This window comes from Cyclopterus lumpus, chromosome 7 (genome assembly GCF_009769545.1).
Source record: "Cyclopterus lumpus isolate fCycLum1 chromosome 7, fCycLum1.pri, whole genome shotgun sequence".
Taxonomy (NCBI): domain Eukaryota; kingdom Metazoa; phylum Chordata; class Actinopteri; order Perciformes; family Cyclopteridae; genus Cyclopterus; species Cyclopterus lumpus.
Genome location: NC_046972.1, coordinates 19,055,579 through 19,069,390, shown reverse-complemented (window position 1 = coordinate 19,069,390; position 13,812 = coordinate 19,055,579). Strand labels below are relative to the sequence as shown.

The window sequence follows — 13,812 nt, the reverse complement described above, 5'->3', positions numbered from 1 at the left end:
TTGCAGCTCAGAAACAATCTCCGCCTTTGAATTTGCTTTGGTTCATAACACTTGAATTTTGGAACGAGAAGAGGAGAACACAGCCAAACAAACTGTGAATTTGTCCCCGTCACGGATGTGTGGTGTGTCCCTCTGAGGAGGAGGAGGAGTGCATTATACCACAAGCCTGCGAATGAGGGTGGGGCTCTTCCACTGCCACAGACAAAGACCTTGATAGAGAAAGTCCTGGAGTGAGAACTGGTCAAGTGGGGCGCATTTTGAACCTGCACAGTCCAGCGGCGTGTCAGAAGTCACTATGGGGTGCAACATGTGCGTGGTTCAAAAGCCTGAGGAACAATACAGGGTCATGTTCCAGGTGAGCACTCAGTCTCCTCTCTCTCTCTCTCTCTCTCTCTCCTTTTCTCCCTGGTTTTCTTTTCTTTTTTTCCTTTCTTCAAGCAACATCCTTTGTGTGATCTTAAAGTTTTCATTGTTATTCTGTCTTAATCTTTCTTACAGCGATGCTGCTGGATGAGTGAAAATCAAAACAGCTCAGACAAAAATATCTGCAGTAAAAATCAACAGAACCTCTTCACGTTGACAAACCCAATTAACCCACATCATTTACGTACTCCCAAAAAACAGTTTAAAACCAATTATACATTTGGCATCTATAAACGACAATTTGTATTCATGGTAATGTCAAGGATAGTAACATCAGGTCATTTATGAACGAGTAAAAATTAAACATTAGCACCATTATATCACTTACTTGAATATAGTCACATAACATTGAACAATTAATACAATTAATTAGGTGAATTAAACTGTGACTGCATTGAACAGGACTGATTCATTTAATCTAAGCTACAGATCATGTTACACATCTCATTTTTTTTGCTGAACTTGTAGGCCTTTCATGTAGATAAATAAATTAGCCCCAAAAATAAAATCTGTGGAAAGGCTATTTATTGAAATAGTAAATCAGTGACAATAATACAGATAATTATGATAATGATATTTCACTCTGATTACAATGATTACGATCAGAGAGAGCAGTGCTAAACGGCGTAGAGCGGCTCGCTGGCGTGGGGAAAGTCGAGTCCTGCTGTGTTATGAGAGAGAGGGGTTGCCACGGTTACAGCCTTAGCACCACCTGCCAACTGGGACCACGGACTGTATGTGAGTAAGCGCATCTGGCTGTGCGGTGCCTAAGGAAGCTGCTGCTCAGTGACTCCATGATACGTGCGCTGACCAAAATAAGTCCCGTGCTTACGAAGCATGACAAATTCTCAACACTCATGGGTATGCGGTGCAACACTTTGCGTATCTGTAGCGTCAGAAGCCTCAGCTGGGTCTCTGGCATGCTGGAGTCGGGCTCCGGGCCAGCTAACTGGGCTGCATCTGGTGCCAGAGGCAATGCCAAGAGAAAGAAAAACATGGAGGGAGACAGAGTCCAAAAAGAGGCATGATAATGAGTCAAAGGGGGATGAAATGAAACGGTATGACCTCCTTCCCTCTTTAATTTGCCTATTTTAACCATTTATTTTGTTCCTGCCGTTTGCCCTGAGAGTAATAGATTTTAACTCTTCATGGACCAATGAGGAAGGGAGGCTGAAATGACTTCACAAAGCATTCCATAAATCAGTGACCTTATCTGACAGAGGTCAGAAGTAATGACACCGACCGCATGCAGGTTAACGACTTCGAGAGTGGAAATCTAATAACTCCACTGATCTGGCAACGTGAGGTCAACCGTGTACCCTCACAGCTGTCATCTAAGAAACACTTCAGCTCCGTCAGCCAGAGTATCTGCACGTGGCATCTAGACGGGCGTGGCCATGAGTGGATGGCAGGAGATGGGTTGATGATTTGGTGCATGCAGAGCAGTTGTCATGTTGCATGCATGCACATCCATCGTGTGAGAGCCGGTGGTCGTGTCGGTAAAGCAGATATTTTGAGGTGTCGGAGCAGCGAGACTGAATGTATTGTGGTCCGGTGAGCCTGAAACGGCGTCGCTGGCAGGGAGCAGAGGAGCGTGAGAGAGAGAGAGAGCAAACGCAGAGCGAGGACTGAAGCACAGCCACAGCCTTTGGCTTTCAGAGGCGGACGAGTACATTGCAATGAGAATATAGTCAGTGAAACTCAGAGGTCTGTTAAACTGCATTCAAAAAGTATCAAATCTAAAATACTAAAAAAGGCAGCCGAGAGGAACTGTAATCTCAGTCATTACATTAATCATTACAAACAATGCCATTTTTGCTGTGCAGATGGCTGATTAATCCAATGATCATGCCAAAGAAAAGATGGAGGTATACCGTGTGCAATCATTTAACAAAAAGAGGAAACATAATTATATCTATCCCCCCCCCCCCCACACACACACACACACACACACACACACACACACACACACACACATTTCATGGCCTTTAGAGGGTTTTTAGCTTTGAGCTGCTTTCCTTAACTATTGTGTATAATTACATCTTCAAATTAGATGCAGTCTACCGAGTAACTGTCTTTAGACAATAAATACAGCATTACACAGCTTACAGCTACATCAGGCTGGAAACCAGGCTGTTACATTTGACTATATCAAAACACTTGCTTCTCTTCTCTTCTATAAAACTCATGCATTATACATTGGGCTTCTGCTACACATACGCTGCACACTGGTGATTGGTTCACACCCATTGGCATGTTTCTGATCAATTTAGCCTTGTATAGCGCCTATTAAAAAAATATATTGTTGTTCAGTTGATGAGTTACGGACTAAATTATAGACTTCATGTGCACATAAACCATTTTGATCAAAATGTAGTATTTTACATACATTTTGCAGAGTACCTGACCTACACACACACAGTAAAGCTCTGCCCCCCCGAGCCCTTCAGCCACTCCCTTTTTCTCTCCTCCATCACTGTAAAGCGGCTGTTTCCATGGCAACTGGCGTCATTAAACAAACCTAAAGTGCTTTTATTCACAATGACATGAAGAAACATGCTGACAGCCACAAGAGGCAAATTAATGAGGATCAATAATGATCAGCTGGCATTAGCTAAATAGGTGCATGGTTGCGTTCACACCCACATGGATACCCGCACACAGGACCATGAACCCTGAAGGTGGACAAAATAAAACAGAATTTCACGAGCGCACCACAAACGATTCTCTGCACAAACACTAAGCAAGTTCCTCAAAGGAATTATGCATTAGATTATCCTACTGTACTTTTCACTTATTATATAATATGCCCCAATATTGTTTTCCTGTCCATTAATTCCCTCAGCAACCCTTTACATTAATGCCCCTCATATAGCATCTTTAAGAGGTCCATATTGCAAATTATGCTGTAGTTATAAGCAGATATAAGGATATTTGATCATAAATAGTATTTTCAAAAATATATATTCACATATGAGGACATATTTATTAACGTGTAATAGAAATGTTACATTTATTATTTGTTTATAGACCAGCATTCAGTTATGGAGGAGGGGTTAAAATGGACAACTCCATCAATAAACCTAAACAAATACATGTTTAAGGGGGGTGGGGAAGGAGTTGTCTTCTGTTTAACATAATAGGAAAAAAGAAGCTCCAGGTTAATTCCATCACCTGGAAGACCGCTCATTACCTTTTGGTGTGTCAGGTTCTTTTTATGTCAGGAGAGTGTTGGTTTTCTCAGGTGAAGTGCAGCTAGTGTGTGGAATATGTCTGCGTCTGTCGGGTTCCTGCTCTTGCAAACGTCTCAGACGTGTGACGGACATGGACCCGGGACCAAAAGGATGGAGAGGATGTCTCATTTAATAGGAAAGGAGTGACAGAAAGAAAAGAAAGGGTGGAGGGCATGATTGTAAGGCCATGTAGCCTGTGACGTGTTTTACAAACTGTTCTTCTTCTGCTATACCACCAAAAAAAAGAAAGAAAGCCTTCCATCTTTTGTTCCAACTCATAATGTATAATTAATACGTTATGTAAATTCATACAGTCCATATTCCTGTCGATGCTTGCTAGCTCCATCGCCATAATTTCAAAAATAATGTTTTAAATCAATATCCTCCCACTGTTATCAGTTTATAAGAGGCCGGCTACTGTATCACTCCCTGCTTGTTCATTTGAATTAGTGATATCAGCGATATCAAATAGGGGTCAGAGTTGGAGTACGTGAACTCCAACTCCAGATAAATTGATTTACCGAGGAGGCGACTGCTTTAGCCTTCAAAGTATGAGATGAGAAAAATCAATTACCGAACAAGTGGAATTCAATGTTGGGAGGGGGGGGGAGTGCACACTGTGAAATCCACATAGACCAGGTTTGTGAGAGACTCTGTGATTCTGGGAGGAAAACACTTGATAAAGACTTATTGTTTGCGTATTTGTCCACATGCGTTTAGGATATGGTGCGTTACTCTTCCCCCTCATCTTTCATCTCCGCCTGTTGTACAGCATGCACACGCGATTAATTTGCTCTATAAAAGGGGCTTTCAGATAAAGACTAATTATGCATCAACCACTTAGTAATTTCCCATGAGCCTTCATTGTGTGTGTGTGTGTGTGTGTGTGTGTGTGTTTACATACAAGTACTAAACCTACAGCCAGACTCGCTCGCCGTTTATCTTCACCCAACAATTCCTCTGAAGCTTGTTCCCTACATTTCTCCTGCATCATTACATGCCCCTCACATCCCTTCCTCCTCGCTCCCTCTGCACTCCTTCAGTGTTATCCTGCCTCTGCTTTCTCTTTTCTCCACTTTGAACTCTTGGCATCTCTTTCATCTCTCACGCATCAGCCTCACCCTCAGCTCCGCAGCTCCCGCTGATACCACCAACACCCACGCCCTACTGTGGATTTTGGAAGTTTTACTTTTTTTCTGAATTTAAATTATTTTTAAACAGAAATAAATAGAATTTGAGATGGAGTGTGTGGATGGGTGTGCACCTGGGGGTTCAATATTTGCATTTCTTTTGTCACTTATAAATAGCAGATGTATGTAATGACCTACTAACCCAGAGATAATAGAGAACAGAACATGGCAAGAGTGTAATGGATTCTCCACCAAGTGAGGTCTAACAAACAACAACCATTACCCTGCATGAAGTCATCTTCAAAGCAATCCCAGCACCTCTCATTGATAATAAATGAGAAATCCCCCTCTCCTCCCGCTCTCTCAGTATTCATACCTGTCACTCAGGACCACGGAGCTACTTCGAGCCTTCCTCTCATCCTGGAGAGCTGGGCCTGGTCAGAAGCACTGAAACAATAGATACCGCCTGTTGTTTGGAGAGAAAAACAAAAAAATCATGAGGCTGGAGCTGAAATAAATATGCACTTTGGTGAAGGGTGTTGAGGTGTGATTTTCCTCTAATCCAACATGCAAACGACACAGTGTCGATTCCTTCATCACCAACGGGCCATGTAGGGAGGAGGCATCTTATTTGTCCCCAAGTGAAGAGGCTCATTAGGAGAGAAAGAAAGATTTATGAGGGTACATTAGTGTGAGGAAGGACAAATACAAAGAGATGGACCGCCTGGAATAGAGGAGTGGGAGGAGGGTGAGATGTCGTCTCCTTCGGGAAGGGAGCGAGAAGACGGAACTGCTGAGGCAGCACGGCTAAAGAAAACACAATCTCGGGAAAACAGGAGAGAAGAAGAAGAAGAAGGAGGAGGAGGAGGAGTAGATATGGGGGAAGAGAACAGATAGGGACATTATTGTGAGCATGGAAACACAGTGGCAACGCAGGAAAGCTGGACCAGAGGGTGGTGGTGGTGATGGTGGTGGTGGAGTAGCGGTATGGGAGACAACCAAAAGGGAGCAGGGGCTGAATGTGGCAAGAAAGTTCTTGTGCTTGGCTGCACAGGGGAACATTGATTTGACATGCAATTACTGGGAGGGGACAAGAGCAGAGGGGAGGGAGTGGGAGAATGAAGAAGCATGGCGGTAAAGATGTTGGCAGTCGCAGACAGCCAAGGTCAGTGACTGAGTGCAGCATGAATGACACTCTACAAAGGCCGCCTGGCTCAGTAACTGCCCACGAACATCATCATGTCGCCGACTGTCCCTTGTAATGAAATCAGGAGAATTTAATTTGTCTCTTTGAGTGAATTGAAAATGTGTTAATTTAATTAGAATTCTATTAAAATTCGACAGCTATGCAGCGCTTTGAGCTACAGGTTTAAAGCTAATATGCGTTGGCATGCTAATACGTGCTAATTAGCATTTACACAAAAGGACATCTCTGGCTGATTAAAACGTAATGACGTTTGAGTCATAAAACCAAAGGTGTTGAAACAAATTAAAACATTGACCTGCTGATCGCGCTAGAAGAGAAGCCAGCAGGGGTTAGCATTAGCAGGGGCACCACACCTCATGAATGCCTGAAAAAAAAAAGAAATGTGGTGCCATTCCAACAAGGGGATGTTGTGATATTTCACTAGATGTTTTGACCTGCTGGTGGCGCTAGAGGAAAGGTCAGGGGATCCCCAAAGTCACTAGGATTCATCCTCGGGGCAACTTTTCATGGCAATCTATACAATATTTGAGTGGTTGGCCATTGTAGGGACAGACGGTGATATCAATAGAGTCGAACTGCTCGCATGGCTAAAAACTGCTATAAATACTGAATCAGGTATACTGTATGGTTCTTTCATCTTTAGGTTTGTGGGAAGTCCTTCTCGATTTCACTCATAATGTTTTTGGTTCAGTAACACTGAAGTCAAATCCCGGTTTTGATACTTTCGCCACATTCCTTTTTCAATAGTCTTTCATTATTAATGGCCATCTTTCTCTCTTTTGCTGTACGAACCAGCCGTGGTGTGAGAGAGGGGAGATGTGGCTTGAGGGGAGATGTCACAACACATGTTGTTATGCTTCTGTATATATATATATATATATATATTTTTTTTAATTTTAATTTTTATATATGACACCTATTTACACTGTATGAGGAATGTTTAAATTAACTGCATGTCCAATGAGCTCTGAAAGAATTGTGAAAATGTACTGTATGTCTCAGCTAGAAGTGTTTTACTTTTTTCATTCAGCGCCAATCACATGATAACTCTTTTTAGAGAAGCTCCCATTGCTCAGAAAAGATAGAAAATTAAAGTAGTTTCCCCAGAATCTAAAAACGTTTTCTTATTCAAATGTATTTGCAGTGAAATCACTTCTGAGTCACACAAAAGAAAGATAACAATGTTTTGTAGAAGAGTGTTCAGGAGGACCGGCGTGCACAAAATGAATGTGCTCAAGAAATTCGTTTTTTATCTCTGTGGCTGTTAACTTGAATATTTGTTTTTCTACCTCTAGTGCTCTCCTTAATGAAAAAAAAGTTCTTAAGAAACCTGTGGTATTTCCCCTACTATTCACAGCTGTAATTCCTTTCCAACTCCACCATTTTCCTGATTTCTCTCCTTCTTTCCACAGAAGAGTCACATAAACAACATGTTGTGCTCTTTTGAGGCCGACGGTCGATTTAAGGTCTCAGTATAAAGCTTTCTGCTCTGTGTGATGTGACGTCGAAACCGTTTAGATATAACCCTTTTTTATTTTTGTCTCTGTGTGCCTGTAGAAACACTTATGTCTGTTGAAGTGTCTTTCTAGTTTCCTATTAACCAACACAACCTCAGTCTTTCCTTAGCTGTGTGTCGCTGTACATTCCCCCTGTTGTTTTTGTGAACTAACCTTGCCCGTTTGATAATACTGCCCATGTGGGTCCCATGTGGGTCCCATGTGGGTCCCATGTGGGTCCCATGTGGGTCCCATGTGGTGCCCATGTGGGTCCCATGTGGGTCCCATGTGGTGCCCATGTGGGTCCACCCATCCCATCTTCCTCCCTTCCTGCAGTGGTGGAAGAAGCTTGCTTTACTTAAGTTAAAGTAGTAACGTCAGACTGTAAAACATACTCGGGTAAAAGAAGTTGTTACAAGTAAACGCCCTGCTTGCCAAATAGTCCACCCACACAGGTGTTGTCACTTGCCTAATTAGGGCTGCACTTGATTGACATCGCCCTCGTTAGAGTTTCCTGAAGTCATGTACTTCAACACACACCTGACCAGAGGTTTAATCAGCGAGGGTGATAGAAAACACCTGTGTGGATGTGCAGAGCCTTTCATTTGCAACATAACTTGAGCTGCTCCCCTCTGAAGTTCAGTGGAGTCAAAGTAGAAAACAGCATGAAATAGTACTTAGTTATTTTCCACCACTGCCTTCCTTTTATCATGTCAGCATCAATCTCGTTTATCTTTGCCGCCTTCCACGTCTCCTTTGTCTCTTTGTTGTGGTTTCTCTGTGTTCTACGTTAAAAAAAAGATATATATATATATATATATATATATATATATATATATATTAAGAGAAACACTCCTACACTTTATTTTTATTCCTTCACCATTTCTCTTATCATTCATATTTTTTTTTTTAAGTGATGGGGTAGCACATCCCATAATTAAAAATCGAGGATAACAGAACTTACACACACATAATGTGAGTCAATTAAACAGGTGAAATGAGTGTCTTGTCCTCTTTGGTTTGGAAATGTGTGATGTGCTACCCTATTTCATGTTTTAAGCTCATTGGAATTTGGGTCTATAGCGTTGAATGTTGAAGCTCAGCCTCCTTTACCAAAATAGTCTCTTTTAATTCAATTTGCTCCTCTCATTTTCTCCCGTCGCTCCTCCACCATTTTGATTTTGACTGTGTTTTCCAGGTGAATGGAAAGGAGCTGTCCCGCCTTTCTGGGGATCCCACCCTGGACATGCGGGACCCTGTGCTGTCCAACATCCTGAGGCGGGGGGTCCGCAAACGTGCAGGTTTAGCAGGACCCCCTGGCGGCTTAGTGCCAGTGACCATGGGTATGGCCGACTGTGTAGACAGCTGCACCCAAACAGACATCAGCTTCCAGCATATGTTGACTCTGGGCAAGAGCAGCCAGCATCCCTGTGGCGCTCCGCCCCCACCCGACCCTCCGCCCTCCCCTCCGCTACCGCCGCTACTGGAGCCATACCTACTCAATGAACTGTGAGTGGGAGTAGTTTAATAGGCCTTTAATAGGCAGCATGCCCGACTGTGAGACCAGATCTCATCTGCCCTCTTGGTTCTAGTCCACGCCATTCTGTTCTCACATTTGAAGTTCTAAGCTGTCCCCAATTATTGAAATATTATGTCCTGGATGTTGTCATTCTCAGCTTCATAGAGCCCGTCTACTACGACCCCACTGACTACTTCGATATCAATCAGCATGAAGTGGACAGACAGGATGAACTGGAATATGAGGTGAGAGGCCTTTAGATACTGGAACTGTGACAAAGCTCTGCCCCGTTGAGGTCTGTCTGACATCCTCTCTCCCTGCTTCAGGAGGTGGAGCTGTACAAGTCTCGTCAACAGGATAAACTCGGCCTGACGGTGTGTTACAGAACCGATGATGAGGAGGACCTGGGAATATATGTCGGAGAGGTGAAGATAATGTTACGCAATCGATGTTTCAATAAAGTGTTCCCCCATTTCTTTAGACTCAACTCAACAAATCCTTTTTTTTTTGTTCCCCAGGTGAACCCAAACAGCATTGCTGCAATAGATGGCCGCATCCGCAAAGGAGACAGAATCCTACAGGTACACGTTTCCAAATGATAATGGGGCTTGAACTCTTTTAAATTATGTTATCAATACTTCAGGGTTGTATAACTCTTCACAGCAACCACTTTTTACTTTTTCTTTAGTTATGTATTGCATTAAACTGAAGTTTAAGATAACCCCTGGTCCACAATAATCAAGTTTTTTTTAATCCAGCCTTATTCTCATATAAAAAGGAAATTATTCAAAACCATTTTATAAGAGATTGAATGCAATCACTTTCTTTCTGAATATTTCCTAAATCAAGTAATTTAATAATCTAGCTTTGATGCGAAGGGTCTTTCTTTTTCCTGACATTAGCTCAGTTTTTATTCTCCGCTTTCTTTCCTCAGATAAATGGAGTGGACATCCAGGACCGAGAGGAGGCAGTAGCTATTCTCACCAGAGAGGACAGCACTAATGTCTCGCTGCTCCTTGCACGACCCGAGATAGAGGTGAGAAATTGGATACGCAGTCTCTGGGGGGACGGGGGACGGACTGCGAGGCTCAGGATGAATACTGACCTAAAAAACATAATACATTCTTCTAACCCTTATCTCACACTTTATGTCGCAAGAAATGACTTTACATGCTTGGGTATGTGCAGGTATAGGGGCTCTGGGAGAAAACAGAGTCGTGAGATAGAAAAGAAATCGTGGACACAACAAAGAGCCTGGTGCTCTGCTGTGTCCTGCACTGCGAGCTGCACGGTGCTAGAAAAGCAAAGAGGTGCACCAACATGATGAGTACACAGATAGAGTGAAGAGAGAGGCAAAGACAAATAGCGCTTGCACTCGCAGTGCAAATGTTGCATTGCTTTGTTTCCCTCAAGGTCACTGTTCTGGCAGATAGGAGGACATTGTAAAACACACCTCCACCAAATGACTTGTAAACATACGACTTGACACATGTTGACTAACTGTACATACAAAAAAAAAACTGCAGTTGGACACATGAGAGAATTCAAAAATCTGTATGCGGCATCTGTGCAGGAGGAGCTAAAGGGCAGATTGTAAAAGCACTCGTTAAAATAGTCAAAGTCTCACACACACACACACACACACCTTTGTTTAAATATGTCCTTGTATTGGGAGAGATGAGCACACGCACTACCTGTGAAAGGCTGAAGATTTATATTGCCGAGGCACGTGGTCCCACATTAAGATTCAAGAGAGCGAGGGGAGGACGGAGCATCATCAGAGGGAAATGCACAAGCAGAGATTACAGCTTGATCTGTTGTCTTGAGGGAGAAAGAGAGAGAGAACCTGAAGGCGTTGTCGAAGAATAAGGATGAAGATAATCAATACTTTGTCTGAATAAGGATGAAGATAATCAATACTTTGTCTGAATAAGAATGAAGATAATCAATACTTTGTCTGAATAAGAATGAAGATAATCAATACTTTGTCTGTAGTCTGCAACTCACATTAAAATCAAACCAATTAGCCTAGATCAACTGGGTGAATTGTTTACTTATTGCAGCTTGAGTATTTGCATTTTATTTGACACTGACAATCAATACGGCAAAGTAAACAGCTGACAAACAACAACAGTTCTAAAATATTAAGTAGATTGGATCATTATCGATGGACGTTCATCGTCCAATGCTGAGTACTTGACTATGAAAAATAAATGCCCTAGCTATTAGAGAGCTAATGTTTGGATGAAGTTTAAACATGAGCGATGAGTGTTTGTTTTCCTCGACAGACAAATGACTCAAATGGGTTTCCATTTCCAAGAGCTGTTTGAAATGATGTTAAAGTCTCACACAGCACTGGCTCCATCTAGTGGGAGACAGGGGCACTAATCTTATATCGCATTAAAGCTGCTATATCCAATTTTTTTACACTGACAACGTGTATCTGCCTTATGTGTAAACAGTCAACAGGTTTGCTAATAAGTACGAGATGCGTCTCCACTGACATTGTAATGCATACCTTTCCTTTGTCTCTCGTTTGTCTCTTCAACATTGAACTCAACATCTCCACTGCAATGCCTTCAACTAAACTCGACAACCTCTTCCTGCCAGAATGACAACCAGCTGGACCAAGACGAGTTGGACCTGGAGACACTGGACAACGCGGTTCATCTAGCCGGCAGTCACAGAGTGAGGAACGGCACCTCCGTCCTGGGTGCCGGTCCAGGTGGTGTTGCAGGTGGGGGGGTGCTGGGAGGCCTCGGCCGCTCAATGAACAGGGACTCGCCCGATTTGCTCCACACGGTGCTGAGCAACAGCCAGGAGCTGGACAGCGGGGTGGGCCGCACCGATGAGAGCACGCGCTACGAGGAGTCTTCAGAACACGACCTCCTGGGGGACGACCACACGAGTGCCTCCAACACCAACGCCACCAATACGCCCGGCAGCATGCGCAAGTTTTTGTCAGGCCGAGGAGGGGACACCCCGCCCTTGCTGCACTCCCAGGACTTCCAGTTCAGCACGGACTCCCTCTTAGGGCTGGACTGTGTAAATGGAGGAGGGCTGGAACAGGTGGAGCGGGCTTACGCTGCCGATTCTGTGAGAATGATGATGCCCGGGCTGACCGAGGAGGAGTGCGAGAGGTACAAAGAGCTCCTGGAAATCAAGTGTTACTATGAGAAGATCAGTAATGCTCTGATGCCACTGGGGGGTCAGGGGCTGGCCCAAGAGGACGGTGTCTCGCTGGATGTGAACAGGAATGAGAGCCTGACGCAGCACGAAATGGCCCTCCTGGAGGAGGAACTGCGGCACTTGGAGTTCAAGTGTCGCAACATCCTGAGGGCGCAGAAGATGCAGCAGCTGAGGGAGCGTTGTCTGAAGGCCTGGCCTCTCGAGGACAAGAACGGAGCCAGTGCAGGGGCTGGAGTAGGAGCTGGACGCTTTGACATTAGTGGTGCGTTGGTCAGCGAGGAGTCGCGTCACCACGAGCTGTCAGACATCAATGAGCTCCCAGAGAGGGAGCGCTCGGATAAGGACAGCACCAGTGCCTACAACACTGGAGGGGAAAGTTGCAGGAGCACTCCTCTGGTCAATGAACAGTACCCTTCGCCCTCTACACAGAGCCTGGAGGGAGGAGAGCCTCTTCTCCTAGCAGGTGCGCATCTTCCATCCTCTACTCGGCAGAGAGAGAGAGGAACCAGGGCAGAGAGAGGCGACGTGACACAAGCGAACCTCAACCAGCCCTACTCTCCCCACTCTCACAGGAGACGAGCCGAGGCCAAGACGTACAGCCCTGGAGCTAAGGTCAGGTCCCTGTCCCGGGACAGAGGCACCAGGCGGGGCTCAGATGGAGAGGTGAGACGCGCCCCCAAAGCCAATGGGGCCGCTGAGAGGTCTGGTGGCTACAGTGCAGACAACAGCCCTTACCTGTCTCGCCGTCAGGCGGACACAATGCCACCTCAGCACTACCTGAGCTGCATGCAGCTGAGGTCCCCCTCCACCTCGGAGCGGCTCGGTGGACTCCGAGACGCTCCCGGAGAGGGCGGCATGGAGAGTTGGGGCGATGCCAGCCCAATGAGCTTGGGCAGCACGTGTAAAGATGTCGCTCAGGCCCTCGCGGCCGTCCCCTTGTCCCCTCCGATGCCGCCTGCGTCACCTCGCATGGAGTGGAAGGTGAAGATCCGCAGCGACGGCTCTCGCTACGTGGCCAAGCGGCCTGTGAGGGATCGCCTCCTGAAGGCGCGCGCCATGAAGATCAGAGAGGAGCGCAGTGGCATGACGACGGATGACGACGCCGTGAGCGAGATGAAGATGGGCCGTTACTGGAGCAAAGAGGAGCGCAAGCAGCAGCTGCTGAAGGCCCGAGAGCAGCGGCGGCGCAGGGAGTTCATGATGCAGAGCCGTCTCGACTGTTTGAGGGAGCGCGAGAGGGAGCAGGGAGGAAGTGGTGGAGGACAGCAGGGGACGCCTCAGCAGCAGGAGCCCACCTCCATCCTGGAGCTGTGTCACCGCAGGAGCGTGAAGAAGCGCAGTCGCAGAATCCTGGACAACTGGATCACGATACAGGAGCTTCTGGCCCATGGGTCCAGGTCTGCAGATGGGAAGAAAGTCTACAACCCACTGCTGTCCGTCACCACAGTCTGAGATGAGTTAGGGGGGAGAGGAGGCGGGGCCAAAGGGGTTCGACAGGGGCCCGAAAGGATGAACACAAGTGGCTTCGGCACACACATTTAGAGTGGAGAAGAGCTTGTGACTAACTGCCAGTAACAGCATGCATCATCCCGAACAGAAAGGCAATACACACATT

General features: G+C 45.4%; 1 protein-coding gene across 1 annotated transcript; it reads left to right on the top strand.

The window, feature by feature from the left end:
- Positions 1-295: 295 nt before the first annotated feature.
- LOC117733475 (PDZ domain-containing protein 4-like) lies at positions 296-13,741 on the top strand. The gene is made up of 8 exons (XM_034537158.1): positions 296-355; positions 7,406-7,459; positions 8,688-8,998; positions 9,166-9,253; positions 9,335-9,433; positions 9,527-9,595; positions 9,943-10,044; positions 11,619-13,741. The coding sequence occupies exons 1-8, from the start codon at positions 296-298 to the stop codon at positions 13,647-13,649; spliced, it is 2,814 nt and encodes a 937-aa protein (XP_034393049.1). The 3' UTR covers positions 13,650-13,741.
- The last annotated feature ends 71 nt before the right edge of the window (positions 13,742-13,812 follow it).